Source organism: Notamacropus eugenii, chromosome 3 (genome assembly GCF_028372415.1).
Source record: "Notamacropus eugenii isolate mMacEug1 chromosome 3, mMacEug1.pri_v2, whole genome shotgun sequence".
NCBI classification, from domain to species: Eukaryota; Metazoa; Chordata; class Mammalia; order Diprotodontia; family Macropodidae; genus Notamacropus; species Notamacropus eugenii.
The window spans coordinates 389,495,591-389,514,414 of record NC_092874.1 but is presented as its reverse complement, the minus strand read 5'-3'; the positions used below and the strand labels follow the sequence as shown (position 1 = coordinate 389,514,414).

The window sequence follows — 18,824 nt, the reverse complement described above, 5'->3', positions numbered from 1 at the left end:
GGGAAATTGAGTTGGGAGAATCCTACCTCAGCCCAGGCTGAACAGCTGCTCTCCCACCCTTCCCATGAGATCAGCTTTTGCAGTTCATACCAGCATCTCACAGGCTTACTGGCATCATGGATTGGAGACTCAGAGTGCCTTTCTTGCTTTTCATACCTGGAGTTAGACTCAGAAGAACAATCACTTAATAGTCCCATAGCATCTTAAAATAGCAAGTTCCCATAACCAGGTTTCAAATATGACTATAATTTCACTTTGGCTAAGGAACACCTTTTGAGGCAAGTCTTAAGTGGCTTATATGCATTTCTATACATCTTCTAGTTCCTGATTAAATAGCAATCATAAAATCAAATTCACCAGTAAAACCTTAACTTTTCCATCAATGCCAAATTTTACCTGAGGTTACCTTCCTCAAGGAAATTTAGACTAAAATTCTTCTCCCCAAACTAAAGATGTCTTTGATTTATTCTCAGTAATTAATTCAGTCAATTGTTTTAATACTAATTGCTTTTACATCACTTTGTAACATGTCCAATTTTTCTCCCCATCACTCCTCTCCCCCTGGTTCCTAATACCTTGCATTCTGATTACTCCTTCCCTCAATGTACCCTCCCTTCTATCACACCCCACCCTTCCCTTATTCCCATCTTCTCTCTTTTTCTTGTAGGGCAAGATAAATTTCTATATCCCATTCCCTGTATTTCTTATTTCCTGGTTATATTCAATAAAAATTCTCAATATTCATTATTAATACTTAGAATTCCAACTTCTCTCCCTCCCTCCCTCCCTACCCATCCCCACTGAGAAGGCAAGCAATTCAATACAGACTAAATATGTGTCATTTTGCAAGACTTCCATAATAATCATGTTGTATAATACTAACTATATTGCCCTCTATCCTACTCTATACCCCCTTATTTTTTTAATTTTTTTATTCCCTCATTTGACCTTGTCCCTTCCCAAAAGTGTTTATTTCTAGTTACTCCCTTCTCCCATTTGCCCTCCCTTCTATCATTCCTCTCACCCCACTTGTCGCCTCCTCCCCTGCTTTCCTTTAGTGTAAGATACATTTTCATATCAAATTTAGTGAGCATGTTATTTCCTCCTTAAGCCATATGTGGAGAGAATAGCTTCACTTTTCCCCTCTCCCCTTCTCCCTTTTCTTCTCCATTGAACAAGATTTTTCTTATCTCTTTTATGAGTTATAGTCTGCTCCATTCCATTTCTCCCTTTCTCCTCCCAGTATTTTCCTCCCTCACCCCTCAATTTTTATTTTATATTTTTGTGTGTGGATATCATCTCTTCTGATTCAACACAACCTGTATTCTCTGTCTATACGTGTGTGTGTGTGTGTGTGTATGTACAATCCCTCCACCTACCCAAATACTGAGAAAAGATTCAAGAGTTATAAATATTTTCGTTCCATGTAGGAATGTAAACAGTTCAGCTTTAGAAAGTCTTTTATGATTTTTCTTTCCTGTTTATCTTTTCATGCTTCTCTTGATTCTTGTATTGGAAAGTCAAATTTTCTATACAGTTCTGGTCTTTTCCTCAATATGAATACTTCAAAGTCTTTTATGTCATTGAATGACCATTTATTCCCTTGAAGTATTATACTCAGTTTTGCTGGGTAGGTGATTATTGGTTTTAATTCCAGTTTCTTTGACTTCTGGAATATCCTATTCCAAGCCTTTCGATCCCTTAGTGTTGAAGGTGCCAGATCCTATGTTATCCTGATTGTATTTCCACAGTTCTTGAATTGTTTCTTTCTAGCTGCTTGTAGCATTTTCTCCTTGATCTGGAAACTCTGAAATTTGGCCACAATATTCCTAGGAGTTTCTCTGTTCAGGTCTCTTTCAGGAGATGATAGGTGGATTCTTTCAATATTTATTTTGCCCTCTGGTTCTAGAATATCAGGGCAATTTTCCTTGATAATTTCATGGAAGATATTGTTCAGGCTCTTTTTTTTTATCATGGCTCTCAGGTAGTCTCATAATTTTTAAATTGTTTCCCCTGGATCTATTTTCCAGGTCACTTGTTCTTCCAATGAGATATTTCACATTATCTTCCATTTTTTCATTCTTTTGGTTTTGTTTTGTGATTTCTTGGTTTCTCATAAAGTCATTAGCCTCCATCTATTCCATTCTAATTTTGAAAGAAGTATTTTCTTTGGTGAGCTTTTGAACCTCCTTTTCCATTTGGCTAATTCTGTTTTTTAAAGCTTTCTTCTCCTCATTGGCTTTTTGGACCTCTTTTTCCAATTGAGTTAGCCTCTTTTTAAAGGTGTTATTTTCCTCAGCATTTTTTTGGTTCTCCTTTAATAAGCTGCTAACTCACTTTTCAAGTTCTTTTATTGTCTGAGCCCAATTTAAGTTCCCTTTGGAGGCCCTGGAGGCAGGGTTCGTGACTTCCTGTGACAGTATGCCTTGTTCTTTCTCATCTGAAAGGATGGGAGGAGACACCTGTTCACCAAGAAAATAACCTTCTATGGTCTTATTTTTTTCTCCCTTTTTGGGGATTTTCTCAGCAAGTTACTTGACTTCTGAGTTTCCTCTCCACAACCACCTCGCCTCCAGTTCTGCCAAGCCAGCACTGGGGGCTGAGATTCAGATGAGCTGCTCCGATCCCCTAGGGGCTTTAGGCAGGGGCTGGGGCTCTATTCAGTGTGAGACTAAGATCAGCTGCTCAGGTTGGGGCAGGGCCACCACACAGGGCTCAGTTCCCTCAAGGGCTTTACAATGAGGCCTTCAAAAATGGATGTGGGCTATTGCCTGCCTTGTGAGTCCCGGTCCATTGCTGCCTCTGCTGCTGCCACCTGAGGAGGCCTAAGTTATGGGCACACCCTGCTCCCTTCTCTGCCCACTGAAAAAAACCCCTCACTGACCTTTAGTGCCTGTGGGTTGAGGGATCTGCGCTGCTGCTGGAGATTCTGTCCCTGAAACCTGCTCAGTCCTGCTCCTCCCGGTGCAGTGCCCAAACTTGGGCTGGGCTCTGCACCGAGTCCAGTGTGATAGACCTTTCCCGTTGGTAGTTCAGGTCACTCTGGGCTTGAAATCTCCTCCACTCCATTGTTCTGTGGCTTCTGCTGCTCTAGAATTTGTTGAGAGTCCTTTTTCACAGGTATTTTAAGGGCTATGGGGGAAGAACTACTGTATGTGTGTCTTCTACCCCACCATCTTGGCTCCACCCCTGGAAATTATTTTTTAAAATAACTTTTAAAAATTTTGAAAATGTGTATACACATACACATATATATCTATATCTATATCTATATGTAGAATTAATTCATCAGGTCACTTTCAAGGTAGGTCTGTCTATTTTCTTTTAACCTTCTTTCTGTTTTCTTCTATGCATCTGAACAAATGTTTTGATGATTTTCTTCTCTTTTTCTTTTTGGTAACCCTTAGGTAACTCCCTCAGCTTCCCATGATCCTGTCACATTAAAATAAAAGAAAAATAATATGTAGAAGTTGCAGAAGGGGAGATTTAAGCACAAAGTAGGAAAAAGCTGGCAAAAAGAGTTCCCCAAAAGTGGGATGAACTATCTTGATTTGCTGAATTTCTCATTCGAATTCACGTGAGAGCTGAATGACTCTTCCTTGGGAATGTTATAGTAGGAATTCTTGGTCAGCTAAAGGTTGGAGTAGATAGTCACTAAGGTGCCTTTCAGTTCTCTGATTCTGTGAAGTCCTTTCATCCCCAGGAATCTGGGAGGGTTATCCAATGCTTCTCATTATCAGAAACAGAATAACCTAGGAGACAGGACCAACCATTCAACATCAATGGCAGTCATTATACTCCACCTAAAAGACTTCAGCTTTTCATCTGAAAAATGAGGAAATTGGCTTAGATAATCTTCAAGGTCCCTTTAGACACTAATATTGGATGATTCTAAGTCAGTAAATGGGAGTCTTCACAATGATGTCACTCATGCATTTATTTTCCTTTCCAATGAAACCTTGGTTAATAATCACATATCATAATCTTGGGAATAGTTAGTCCCAGAAATGTTCTTACCGTGTATTTCAGAGGGAAGGAGAGGTGTTAAGACAGGAGAGCTTTGATTCCCCAAATATGGCATGATAGGCATGTCTATAACCCAAGACATCTAAAGATTAACCCTTTACCAGGGAATTGAATCATGGGATGTTAAATAGAAGGAGACAACAATGTTTGAGATCTGGTCAGGCCTGGGATTTGCCTATAATAATAATGCTTGGTCATGAAATTGGCATTGAATGGCAATTTGGTTTTCTTTATTTGAAGGAGAGAGGCACTTTGCTGAAGTGTATATCAGCTTTTGAAACAGACAGCTTCCTGGTGGAAATAAAGGTCTTAAAATACTGGGAAACAAATCTGCTGAATTGATTACCTTCTTATGAACACTTTCTGTTTTCTTACAACAGTGGCCTCCAAATTTATTTTGTTTGTGCACCCTTAATAGTAACACATTTTTTGAGCACAAATCTCCAATATACAAATATTTATTTTTTTATAAATGATCCTACTTAGAATCAGGAAGACCTCAGTTCAAATCCCACTTCAGACACTTACTGACTGTATGATCCTGGTCAAGCCACCTCACCTCTCTGGGCCTCTGCTTCTTCATCTCGAAAATTAGGGGGTTGGACTCAATGTCTTCTAAGGTCTGTTCTAGCTCTCAGTCTCTGATCCTACCCGTGTATTACCATGGAAAAAGATGTCTTCCCCAAATTTATCAGTCACTGACATTGTAGAATTGGAGGAGGGGTTTTTAACCTTCTCTCAGTCATGGATCCATTTGACAGTCTGGTGAAGTCTGTGGATGGTCCCCTTCTCAGAAGCACGCTTTTAAGTGAATACAATAAAACACATAGAATTACAAAGGAAACCAATTATATTGAAATATTTTTATCAAAATATGAAAAAAGGAAAACAAGCTGACATACCTCAGGTTAAGAACCTAGAGGATGAAGTATCTGGGATTGTTTACAAAGAATGTGGAGAGAAAGATACTGGAAAGGAAGCAGTAAAGATATAGGTTAGGAGTGTGTGAAGTGGCCTTCATCTTGGCACCATATGGGAGACTCTAGGGACCTAGGTATTTTGACCCTTTCAGTCTTACATGTGGGTGTTCTTTTCTAAGGAATATAAATTTTGATCTCTTATAAATTGCAAGGTATCTTCAGATTTAGGGGCTATGTACTTTTCTTCCCTACTTATTTATCCTATCATTTTTTTTTTCATACTGGGGCAATTAACTCTTTTGTCTCACGTAGTTTTCATTATGATTTCTTGAAATAAAGCTCTGTAAAACCAGATTTTGATAAAGCCCATTGGGATTCAAATGGAGCTTCCTGATTAGTCTTTAAATCCAAATTGCTCTAGCCCTCACTGATTGGCCAGTTATAGACTCCAGACCAAGCTTACTTTCTCATTGTTTGAGTTTTTACACTCAGAGTGAGCGTAAACAGCAATTGTTTCTGTTCTAGCCAGAAATTCTGAGGGTCTTCCTCTCCCAGACTGATTCTTTATGAAGGCAAATGAGGCCATATTTTGCCTCAATTCTTACTTAGCCTTTAACTACTTAATGGGCGTTTCCTCAGACAAACTGAGACCTGGTAAAGACCTTAGCTTAAAAAGACCACTGCATCTTGGACCATCACCAGTCGTTCTGACCTATGTCTTGCCATTACATTCTGATGACTCTAGAGGACAGAGTAAGGCTGGTGATTCTGCACAGCTCTGCCTCACTTAAATCCAATTCACTTGCAAGTCATGGCACCACCCTCCTGACATCATTGGTCCTCTTCCAGAATGAAAGATGAATGACAACAATCCCCAATTCCCAGCTCTTTCCTTCAAAGAGAATAGGATGGGTTGTAACACTAATAAAGGCAATGATTGATGAGCCAGCTTAAGTGTTCTTCACAGACATAATTGTCTGTCTAATTCCCAGTAGGAAAAAGACATCACCTCTCTAATTGAGAAATTCGTCTGAGATTTATTTCACCCTCCTGGCATGGGCAATGGGGTGGGGAGAAGAAATATAATTAGAAAATCAGTTTTTGTTCAGTACCTGCTGGCTGCTGTATAGCTAACAAATTACCTCACTTTCATGCTTTTATCCTCTTCCCTGCTACTACATTGTAGTCTATACCCTGTAAAAAAAAATTAGTGATTTCTGACCTTCACTTGGAATTTGATGTAAGTCAAGTGAGTAGATGTTGGAGGAGGGATTGAGGAGAGAGGGCACTGGTCCATCTGAAATCGTCTCCACTTCAGGAAACAATGAAAGACAAAAGAAAGTTATTACCTTCAAAGAGGTCACATTCCAAAGCAAACATGCAATAATTTGCATGAAACAATACAAATAACTATGTACAACTAAGATACATATAGGAGAGGTTTGGAAATCATCTTAGAGGGTAGTCAGTGACATTAGGAAGATTCTGGAAAGTCTTCTTGCAGAAGGTGGGATTTTCACTGAGATTTGAAAGAAGCCAGGGAAGCCAGTAGATGGAGAGGAGGAGGGAGATGGGGTGGGGAAGGACTGAAAACAGCAGGGTGTTAATAATATTGTCCATGCTGGGAGTAGAAATCACAAGCTCTTGGGCTCTGCTCTGCTCTAGCCTTCCTAAGCCAGTTCAAGGTGATAAAGAGTAGTAAGTAGAGGCAGAGAGATTTCTAATCTGAAGTACCACAAACCACTAAGCTACAGTTGAATCAGACCTCTACAGGAGATGGGGTGGAGTTCTATTAGATCCTCTTACCTGATACACACCTGAATCTTCCGTATTATACCTACCTCCCCTGGAATTCTTATGTTGTCTCTCTAGGAGACCAGTTCATGCAAACTTTACAGGTGGAGGAAGTGGAAGTGGAGCTGGGGAGGTAATAGAGACCAAAACCTAATCTTTTAATCTTCCATTTTGTTTTACACATGGGAAATCAGATCCTACTTATCCCTTAATTCTTTTTTTAAAATATATTTTATTTCCCCCCCAATTACATGTAAAAGACTATTCCTTAATTCTTATCACATAGGTACAACTGTGCAACTCACTCTGTCCAACCCAAAACAGAAACTTGCAGGTGTCCCATGGGTCTCTTGTCCATATTCTCTGCCCCAAGAATGCTGAAAGGAATTTGGCAGCCATCCCCCTGGAGCTGCTGCTGTGGATGCTTGGAGACTAGTCAGGTTATAACTGTCCTGAGGGGCTGACAACTGACTCAGAAAGGGGTAGTTTGGGAGCTTATACCAGAGGAGGAGAGGACCTAATGGGGGAGCGTGAGGGTAATGGGGCATTGATAGGTATGATCAAGGGGCAACTAGGTGGGACAGTGGAGAGAGTGCCTGGCCTGGAGTCAGGAAGACTTTGTGAAACTCTGCCTCACTTAAATCCAATTCATGCTCCAGTAAATACAGAACCTTGTGTTATTGCTGATCCAGTTGAAGGACAAAAACATAACAGCAGAAGCAGCAAGTGCAGGGAAACTGAATATGAGCAAAAAGGAAGAAGTCCCTGATCTCAAAGTACTTATTTACAATCAGAGGAAGATAACACATAAACAGAGGAGCTGAAAAGTGGGGCAGATATCCATGGAGGTTTGGTGGTAAAATCCAGAGAATGCAGAATGGTTGGTCTGGGGCCATTGATCAACATGGAGATTCTGGGACGAAGTCACCAATGAGAAAAGGCAGCTGAAGCATGGTAGCCAACAATGAACAGGGAATCATGGAAGGTCTGAGACTTTTCTCCAAATGGTTATAACTAACCAACTGAGAAGAGTGTCGGGGTGGAGAGAGAAATGGAAGGTAAGTTGTTGGTGTTATCATTATCATTACGCAGAACAAAAGACTAAGAATTGGTGACCATGAATTTTAGTTGACTTTGACTCTAGGTTGATGTTTTCTCTCCTTTTATCAGAAATGGAAGATCATGGACTGAAAAACAATTGAAATAGCAATCTACTGAGGATAACTAAATAAATCACATATTGAATCCTTAGCTCTTAATTCTCCACTTAGAATTCAGTTTTCTGGACCAGTAGTTTTCCAGCTGTTTCTACCTCAAAAAAAAATGCCTTTAAAATATCAAAACAAAACTATTCTAGTGCAAATATATATGCTAGACAATATCTTGGGAAGATCTAGGGGTTTCCAGGGCCCATCCTAATTGGTACAGGTGAGGTACAGGGCAAATTACAGTTAATATCAATTGTCTTTCACATCATAAGTGTCTAGAAAAATTTCTTCCTTGGGGGTTAGTAGTGGTTTCTCTCCCTCCTGCCTCTGATGCCCACTTTTGCATAACTTGCTATTTGATTCCAATTGAACTCTTATGAGATTAGATTTAGTTTTCTGGTGGGTAGTCACCTTGATGATTAAAGAAACAAACACATTAAGAAATTAGATCTCCAGTTAAAAGACACCAATATAATCCGCACTTTCTGTACTGGAAATGTTTCAGCTGGTTGTTTTCCAAAGCCATGGATATGGATACCAGCTGAAGGCACCAGAGACAAGGGGATTTGAACATGCCTCCAGGAGAGGTGAGAATCTTTCTATAAAGGCAGCGCCTTTGGCTCTCTCCACCTCCAGATGCTACTGTGTAGGGAAAGCTAACTGAAGGAAGATGACAGCATACAAAGTTTTGCTACAGGGCCTGACGGTCTCATCTTTGGTCTATGGGGCACTGGGTTTGGTGGCTATTTTTTATTTGATAACTTTGCTTGAGAGGTACACGAGCAAGTTGCCTCCTGGACCCCTTCCCATGCCCCTTATAGGCAACCTGAATTTGGTGGATCTGAACCAGCAGTACATATCCCTGACAAAGGTAGGGTTTTGTATTTGTAAGGGGTTGGTGGTGGTAGTACGTTGATTGATGAGGATACAGTCCTGAAGTGTGCATGTTTGGTGAGTTGGTGAGTTGGCTTCTGTACCTTCACTATGTTTGTGGGCCCATGGCCTTTTGGGGTAGGTGGGCTGATATTCTCAAATACCATGAACTTAAAACAGAAGAGAGAAGGCCACAGTTAAACATGCAATAGGAGTCCAGAAAAGATCCACTCATGGTTAAGAAACATCTGCTTTCGAAAGATATTGGTCAAATTACTTAGATTCAAAATTAGTTAAACTAATTGGGCAGGTCTAGAATCAGAACTAAAATTCCCTGTCCTTTTAGGGAAAGTTCCTTTCCACTGCATGGTGAGGAGGCTTATGCTTATTCTGAGTTTAGAGAAACGTGTTCAATTGGAACTTCTTGGATTCAGAACCTCATTTTCTTTTCTTTTCTTTGCATATAGCTTTTCTACCTCTTCTCCCTGCTGCTAATAGAAATGAGGGTCAAAAAAGTCATTTCTTCAGTTGGTTTTCTAGATTTCTGAAGACTTTGTTCATGTGCCAGGTTATTTCTTTGCTTGCTAGTCTCCTAGAGGATGAGGATAAAGGGAGAAGAGAAAGGAATGAGTGCTAGAAACCACACGACAGTCTCCATGGTATATGGTTAGTAAATGTTTTGTAACTCACATAGAAGAGTAATTCGAAAAAAACATGAGTAGTTGGATGGTAAAAAGGAGTCATGATGACCTATAAAAAATCAAGGGTAGGGACAGTTAGGTGATACAGCAGATAGAGCACTATCTCTGGAGTCAGGAGAACCTGAGTTCAAGTCTGATCTCAGACATTTGACACTTATTAGCATGCGTGAACTTGGGTAAGTCACCAAACCCTGACTGTTCCCTAAAACCAAAACATAAAAATCATTAAGGCTAAAATGAGTGAATCTTGTTGGTATAAAAAAATTTTCAGGTGCAGAACACAAGTTCAGAACATCACTTGGAGGCAGAACATACTTAAAATGTGTTGTTAAAAAGATGATTGTCCCATCCTGGTATTCTCTTGTTTATTCCAACTTTAATTCCTCTAATCATCCTTAGGCCTGGGGATAAAAAGGAAGGCGGGAAACCTAGAACCAACAAAAGACAAAATATGAGTGGCTTGTAGAACCCTTACTGTTTAGAGGAAGAAAAGGTTGTGATACTTTATCTTTAGTGTAGGAACCAAGCCTCATAAAAAAAAAATGGGTCTGGGAGGGACGACCCTCAGGGTTTCTGACCAAAGGAGACACAATTGAAAAGTTCAAGGTCCCCCACTGCATCCTGGGCCATCTCCAGTTGTCCTGATCTATATCAGGCCACTGGACCCAGATGACTCCTGAGGAGAGAATGAGTCTAGTGACTTTGCATAGCTCTCCCTCACTTAAATCCAATTCACTTGCATGTCATGATATCATCTCCCTGATGTCATGGTCCTCTTTGAGAGGAGAAGCCGAGCAGAACTCTAAGAATTTTTGTGCCAGGATATGAGTGAGGATAAAGGAGGAGAGTTCACTTGGAATGGGGACGCTGAAAGAGTTTCTATGCTGCTGAAGAAATGGCTATTAACAGTAGGAGGAATGGGTAGATGTGGTTGGGGTACTGAGGAAGCATGAAACAGGACAAGGTTACCAACCTGTAGGAGAGGGCCAGGAAGGGAGGAACTCATGTGGTATGTGTGTGTGTACATGTGTACGTGTGTGAGTGTGTATGATATAGAAATCACATCCCCAAAAATATGCTGTCGGCATATTCTAATTTTCAACACCCTTGGACAAAACCCCAGGCACCTTATTATGGTTAAAACTCTGGGGTCCAGGGTTATATCCCTCGGTGGGCATGGGGCCAAGGCAAATCACTTTTGAATTTCAAAAGGACATTTTTCATGTTCCTTTGGGGCTGGACTCAACTTTAGGCAGTCAGTTATTGTCTACAGTGTGATCAGCGAAACTTTAGGAAGTGTCCCTAACCAAAAGCCCTTCCCCCACAGGTTTAGTGCAGATACCTGAAATTCCTTATTAGTGATTCTATCCCTTTGGAAATTGAATTATCCTCCACTATTCCATCCTAAAAATGTAAATGTATCTGGAATAATAACACATTAGGCCATTATCTACTATTGATGACTTAGTTCAAACCAGTTCATGGAGATTTCCAAAGAGCCTGTTTTCATGAGAGACAAGGTGAAAATTAGATCATTGGGACACTACTTTTTTCTTTTCCCTTCAATTCAACAGACATTTATTGAGCATATTCTGTGTGTCAGATACTGAATTGGACATAGGCAAAATGGAATGGTTACCACATAAACAATTTTCTTTTCCTCTTGAGATTGTTTTTTTTTTCAATTAACAAGCATTTATTTTTTCTTCTTCCCATGTTCCCCACTAGGGGAAAAACAAACAAACCAAACCTCTTGTAACAAATGTGCATAATCAAAGAAAACAAATTCCCACATTAGTCATGTCCAAAAATGTATTTCTCATTCTGTGTCTTGAATCTATCACCTCTCTATCAGGGGGTGCAAGTAATATGCTTCATCAATGGTCCTTGAAATCATGGTTGGTCATTGCATTGATTAGAGTTCTTAAATCTTTCAAGGTTACCTTTGCAATGTCATTGCTATAATGTAAGTCATTCTCTGGTTCTGCTCTCTTCACCCTGTATCAGCTCATACAAGTCTTCTCAGGTTTCTCTGAAATCATACTTTCATTTCTTTCATTATATTCATATGTCATAATTTGTTCAGTCATTCCTCAACTGATAGGTATCTTTTAGGTTTCTAGTTCTTTGCTGCTACAAAAAGAGCTTCTATAAAGGCTTTGCATATGTATACACACATATACTTATGTGTACCTTTCCTCTTTCTTTGTTTTCTTAGTAGTGCTATCATTGGGTCAAAAGGTATATGCAGTTTAGTGACTTTTAGGGCATAGTTCTCAATTGTTTTCCACTATAACCATACCAGTTCACAGCTTCAGCAGTGCCTTAATATACATGAATTCCTACAACCTCTCAAACATTTGCCATTTTCCTTTTTTTGGTCATATTTGCCAGTCTGATTTGTATGAGATGGAAACTCATACTCAAATTAAAATTTTACATTTCTTGACTTACTAGTGTTTTGAAGCAGTTTTTTGGGTTTTTTTTAGTATGGCTAGTGATAATTCAGATGTCTTCCTCTGAGAACTGACTATTCATATCCCTTGACCATTTGCCAATGGGGGAATGGTTCTTTTTCTGATATGTTTGAATCAATGCCATACATATTTTAGAAATGGAACCTTTATCAGAGAAACTTGTTGAAAAGACTTTTTCCCTTGTAAAACTATCTCATAAGAACATCCCTTAGGACAGGGGTCTTGTGGAAAGTAGAAGGTGATATCTGCTGTGCCACTGGGAAGCACTGGAGACAGTCTATCTCAATGCTAAAAACATCATCGGGAAAGGAGGTGGGAGGGCAGCAAAAACCAGGAACTGCTTAGTTTTGTCTTGCGTACTCTCCTTGTTAATGTTTTTTTCCCTCTATATACTTTATAGCTGTCCAAGATTTATGGGGAGATGTTCACCGTATGGCTGGGTCCCAAGAAAAAAGTGGTACTTGTGGGTTATGATGTCATAAAAGAAGCCCTTTTAAACCACAGCGAAGAGTTTGGAAACAGGCCAGAAACACCAATATTTAAAAAGATAGGGGATGGACATGGTAATTCATTTTTTTTCCTTCCATATCCTGGGTCCCTTCCAAAGGGAACCACTTTTTCGTGTGTGTGCATGTGTGTATGTATCTATATGTATATATGTACATATGTATATATGTGAGTGTGTGTATGTATGCGTGTGGAGAGAGAGAGAGAGAGAGTATTCTACTGCCTGGTTAAAGGTTCCCCATCATTTACCTGTGTAACTTTTAGAAAATTTCCTCACTTTTCCTGTGCTTCAAAATTCTCAAAATATAAAATCATAGAACATTGAATTCTTTCCCTGACAGGAATCTCACAGGTCACCTAGACCAACTCTTAATTGTACCATAACACCTGAAAGCTCGTTATGGATCCATAGGTTATGGAGATTCACAGTTTACAAACTGGTTTCCTCATAATAGCTCCTGGGGTAATTGTATATTATTACTGCCATTTAAAAATGAGGAAAGTGATGTTCAGAAAAATTAAGTGACTTTGCTGCAGTCACATACCTAATGAATGGGGGAATGACATTTAACCTCAGGTTAAGTGAGATTTCTGTCATTGGGCCATATGAATTTCTTTTGAGTCTCCAATGGTGAAGGGCACATTTTATCATGACTACAAGATCTTCCCACTGTGAATTTCACTTGCAAGAATATCATAATCATTTAGAGCTGGGAGGAACCTCAGAGATCATCCAACTCCTTCATTTTTTAAGGGAGGAAATTTGGAGAGAAAGGGAGAGAAGGGGAGTGACTTGATTAAGGTCTCAAAGCTAGGGCTAAGATTGAGGTCCTCTAATTCATGGTCGTGTATTCTTTCCATTATGCTACTCTACTTCCCTTCCTAATTTCCACCCTAGCTTCCCCCTTCTCCCTCCACTATTTACACCTTCTCCCACCCCGACTCCTACCCCTCCTCCCCCCACAATGAATCAAGACTCCCTGAGTTCTGTTCCATTGATAGAAATGCTTTCTGGAAGACTAGCTCATATAAGCAGTTGGGATTTATTAAGCATTGAGACTGAATCAGGGGTTACATTTGGGGACATAATTCTAACTCTTAGTTATGCTTTTTTATTAGGTGTTATTTTTAGTAATGGAGAAAAATGGAAAATAATGAGAAGATTTGCTTTACATAATCTCCGTGATTTTGGAATGGGGAAAAAACTCATAGAACTCAAGATTCAAGATGAACTACATTACCTTATTATGTATTTTGGATCTCACAAAGGTTAGTACTGGGGGCTCTAATGATGAAATTAATAGCAACTATAAATTGGACAAATGAGCAATGTAGCACCAGGTTTTCCTCAACATCAAACTCAGCTCCCAAATGACAGCATTTTTTTTTTTTTAGAGTTGAGAGTTTCTACCCCATGGGGATGCCCTCCACCAACACAGATCATAGCTTCGAATACTGCCTTTTCAAGTTGTGGTTAGAAAAAAATCATCACATCATGCCCAGTCTCCTGGGAATATAATAACTAGGATGGTCCTTGGATCACAAAGCCAGAGTACATTGCTGAGCGAATTCTCAGAACCTTTCTGGTTGGTGGTGGGATCATCCTATAGATGCTACTTGCAAAATGGTTTCCCAAACAGGGCACACAGTTTTCTGTTTTGTTTGGTCTTTTAATTGATCAGTCCTGTGGATTCAATGGGTTTATACTACTCTACCTAACTTCGCAGGAAGGATGGGCTACTCTGAGCAGTCACATCTTGCTGATTCGCCTTTGTTACCAGCTGCATAATAAGATAATATGAAATGGCTAGGGTTCTAGCTGACCTTCATCAAGTAGAACTTGGGTGGCAGCATCTGAATACTCAGAGGCTCTCAAGCATCTTAGAAATAGATGGGGCCCTAGGGGGTCATCTAGTCAATCATAGATTTAGACCTGGAAGAAAGGTCATCTAACTCAAGATCACATCCAAGACATTTCAGACATATTCATGAGATAGCAGAACAATAGATTTGGACCTATAGGTATTGAACTTGCAGCCCTGGATTACAAGGAACCTACAAAACTCCCTAGTGGCTCCCAAACCACATTAATATATAATTGAGAAATGTTGAACAAAATAAGTAGAAATACAATGCAGCATACAATGTTAATTTGTGGTTTTCTAAGTCTATGTATGGCCTTGGGGTGGAGGGGATCCATTTGTATTTGAGTTTGACGTCACTGAGTCCAGTGTTCTCATTTTACAGAAGAGGAAACTGAAGTCAGGAGAGGGAAGGTGACTTGCCCAAGGTCATACATTTAGTGAGAGGCAAGGCCAGGACTCAAAACCAAGTCTTTTGACCCTCAGTTCAAAAGGGCTTAGGGGATATTTGGTAAATATTTATACTATCCTACTGACATATTCTAAAAGTCATAGTGGTCATGAAAATACATGTGAATAAGCTGATACCATCTTTCACAGTATTACAATAAGTATAGCAGATCAAGGAAATTCTCTGTTAGACCCTTCTGCCTATTTTTTGTATTGGTATTGAATTCTTAGTGCCTGATCCCTGTCCCTAGCACTTGATTAATCCCTTTATCTTGGTACTGATCTGGCGCAACTAGAAAAAGAAATTCATTGAGATCTTCAGGGCCATGAAGACATAATCACACACATTATCCCAAATCTTGACATACTGTGTGACAATTATGTGCCTTTGGTGACCAAGAGGTGGTGGAGACTAGTGGTGAAGAAGTGATAGAAATCAGTGAAAATTCATCCTTAGTTTTGGAGAAACCATGTAAAGCCCGTGACCTATGGTGGGGTGTAACTAATTCATCATTTCTGACCATATGGACTGGAGGATCCCTGTTGGGTGTGCTAGAGTGGGAATTGGCTGCTACCAATGTCCCTTCCAACTCTCCAGTTTTGTAACTTCATTCTTCCAATCATGACATCTTTGTTTTTCTCTTTAATGACTTGGGATATAGGTAAACCCTTTGACACATCACTCATCTTTAAACATGCTAGTTCAAATATCATCTGCTCCATACTTTTTGGCAACAGATATGAATATGATGATTCTGAATTTCAGCATTTGTTGAAGCTCTTGGAAGAAAATGTCAAACTAAGTGGCTCTGCCATGGTTGAGGTAATGTTGTGTTATCTCTCATCCTTTCTTTTCTCACTATTCTTGTCTGATGCTCAGTTTCCTAACTGTCCAGTTAATGTAACTCATGTAGAGTGCTCTTATGGGATTCTAGGAAAGGCACCATGGTAAAGTGGGAAGATTGCTAGACTTGGAATCCAAAGAAACTTGAGGCTAAATCCTCCTTCTGACTTAGCCTTAGGACCTGAAAAGTCACTTAACCTTCTCTGCTTGCTGATATGTGAATTGAGAATAATACCTGCAAGGACAGCTTAGATGGTGCAGTGGATAGAGTGCTAGGTCTGGAGTCAGGACTCTCTTCATGAGTTCCAATCTGGCCTTAGACACTAGCTGCGTGACCCTGGGCAAGTCACTTAACCTTGTTTGCCTCAGTTTCCTCATTGTAAAATGAGCTGGAGAAGAAAATGGCAAATCACTCCAATATTTTTGCTAGAAAAATCCCAAATGGGGTGAGGATGAGTTGGACATGACTGGACACCATAATAGTAACACCAATGAGACAGGATGATGTAGCTTTTTTCCCCACATACCCCAATCATTTGTGTATTTCATGTACTCCTCAACATTGACCAGGAGAGTCCCTGCTAGCACTGGTCTATATAGATGTTCAGAAATATTTTTGTGTGGCAAGATGGAAAAAGAACAGTGACAGACAATTTTGGACTGTAGGGCTTTGATGGGGGTGGGGGGTGAAAGGGGGAGAGACACTTTGGAGAGAGGTAGGAGAAGTGGAGTGACAGAACTGGGAACAAAACAGAATTAAAGAAAGGGATAGAGATTAAGTAAATTTTCCTAAAGCCATATTCTAGCAATTAGAAAGTTTGGAGAGAGATGTGTGTTTGTGGGGAAATAATCACTGACAAGTCCTTTAAAACAGACTTATCTCAGTGGAGCCTCATAATTATGTGAAGGGGCTTTTAGCTATTATTCCAGATAAGGAAACCAGGAGTCAGAGGAGTTAGGTCCTTGATCATGCTTCTCGTATATGTTAGAGCTGAGATTTGAGCGCAGGTTTCCTTGACTCAAACCCAGTGTTCTGTTAGCCTCTCAACTGCCTTTGGGTACTGGGAAAGCTGCCTAGACTCTCTCTTCAACCTGAATCTGGGAATTGTGTTTGGAGATCCATGCAGAAAAGACCTTTTACCTGTGGTGTAAAAGAGTTCTGATTGGCCTTTAGTTACCAATGGGCAGAAAGTGTGTGTGTGTGTGTGTGTGTGTGTGTGTGTGTGTGTGTGTATGTGTGTGTGTGAGTGTGTATGTACTAGAGTTCCTGCACACACTCCAAACATCAGCAGTTTTATGCATGGAGCAAAACTCTTCCCACCAATAGACCTTGTCGAATCCATCTCCCGTTGTACTGGTTCCCCAGCTAGTCTCACCATGGTACATGGAAACTAATTGTCCCTATTAGCTCATCTCTTTTCTAGTTGGTTCTTCTCTCTAGAGCCACTCTTACCATGTCCTTTTTATGCATGTTTACAAATTCTTACTATTTTCTCAACAACTTTTCAACTAACATTCATTCTACCTCCTTACTGTTTAACTGAAACCTGGCTTTTCCTGGAGGTCACCATCTCTCTTGGCATTTAGGTAGCACAGTGGATAGAGCCCAGAACCTGGAATCAGGAAGACCCTGAGTTCAAATCCAGCTTCAGACACTAACAAGTGTCTAATTCTTTACCTCCTTTTCCTCATCTGTAAAATGAGCTGGAGGAAACGGCAAACCACTTCAGCTGCCAAGAAAATGACTGAAAAACAACAAATACCACAAAATTTCTTGCAAGTGTTTCTGCTAAAGGCCACTCTTCCCAACTCACAAGGAACAAGAGGAGGAATTAGTATAATCCTTGGTTTCCACTGCATTGTTGTTGTTCAGTTGTTTTGGTTGTGCCTCCATTTGGGATTTTCTTTTTTTTTAATAGTATTTTATTTTTTTTCCAATTACATGTAAAGATAGTTTCCAACATTCATTTTTTTAAATAAGATTCTGAGTTCCAAATTTTTCCCTCTGTCCCCTTCCCTCTCCTCAAGACAGCAAGCAATACACATGCGATCATGTTAAGCACATTCCACATTAGTCATGTTGTGAAAGAAGAAACACAACAAAAGGGAAAAGCCATGAAAAAAACAAAGAGAGAATATGTGAAAATAGTCTGCTTGGATCTGCATACAGACTTCATAGTTCTCTCTCTAGATATAGACAGAATTCTCCATCATGAGCTCTTTGTATTGTCTTGGATCATTGTATTGCTGAGAAAAGCTAAGCCAGTCATAGCTGATCATCACACAATGTTGCTGTGTACAGTATTCTCCTGGTTCTGTTTACTTCACCCAGCATTAATTCATGTAAATCTTCCCAGGTTTTTCTAAAGTCCTCCTGTTCATCATTTCTTATAACACAAAGCATTTCATTCCATTCATATACCACGACTTGTTCAGCCCTTCCTCAAATGATGGGCATTCATTCAATTTCCATCTCTTTGCCTCCACCAAAAAAGCTACTATAAATATTTTTGTACATGTGTTTCCTTTCCCCCTTTTCATGATCTCTTTGGGATGTAGACCTAGTAGTGGTATTGCTGGATCAAAAAGAATGCAGTTTTATAGCCCTTTGGGCATAGTTTCAAATTGCTCCAGAATGGTTGGATCAGTTCACAATTCCATCAGCAATGCATTAGCTTCCATTTGGGATTTTCTTGACAAAGATACTGGAATGATTTGCCATTTCCTTTTCCAGCTCATCTTACAGATGAGGAAACTGAGGGAAACAGGGTTAAGTGACTTGCTCGGGGTCACACAGCTAACAAGTTTCTTGCGCTGGATTTGGACTCAGGAAGATGAGTCTTCCTGACTCCAGACCAGACATTTTATCCATTATACCACTTAACTGCCCATCACAACACTCCTAAGAGGGAAGCTATTATTATCTGCATTTACAGATGAGGAAGCTGAGCATAATATCAGTTGGGGGAGTAAGTAGATGATAGATAGCCAAAGATAGAAGGATCTAGGTTATGAAGGGGCTGAATGTAGTATATACTTACATTGTAACTGTAATATTTCTACCTGTATGGTTCTGGCAGGCAGTTGGGTGGGCCCCCCAATGTGTTTTTAAATAGTTAATATTGTGATCAGCATTTTATGTCAATTTCTATTCTGTTTGTA

The 18,824-nt window shown here is 39.8% G+C and overlaps 1 protein-coding gene across 4 annotated transcripts in view; it reads left to right on the top strand.

Annotated features, from left to right (window-relative positions):
• Nucleotides 1–18,824, top strand: part of LOC140497160 (cytochrome P450 2K1-like) — a 53,855-nt gene that overhangs the window by 16,766 nt on the left and 18,265 nt on the right. For 2 of the 4 annotated variants that reach the window (XM_072597775.1, XM_072597774.1), the window contains exons 3-4: nucleotides 13,626–13,775; nucleotides 15,481–15,641. In XM_072597775.1, coding sequence (XP_072453876.1) covers nucleotides 13,661–13,775; nucleotides 15,481–15,641 — 276 coding nt within the window. In that variant the 5' untranslated portion in view covers nucleotides 13,626–13,660. Of the gene's footprint in view, nucleotides 1–8,453; nucleotides 8,536–12,399; nucleotides 12,563–13,625; nucleotides 13,776–15,480; nucleotides 15,642–18,824 lie in introns of all 4 variants that reach the window. The other 2 variants (XM_072597772.1, XM_072597773.1) reach the window with 2 other exon arrangements.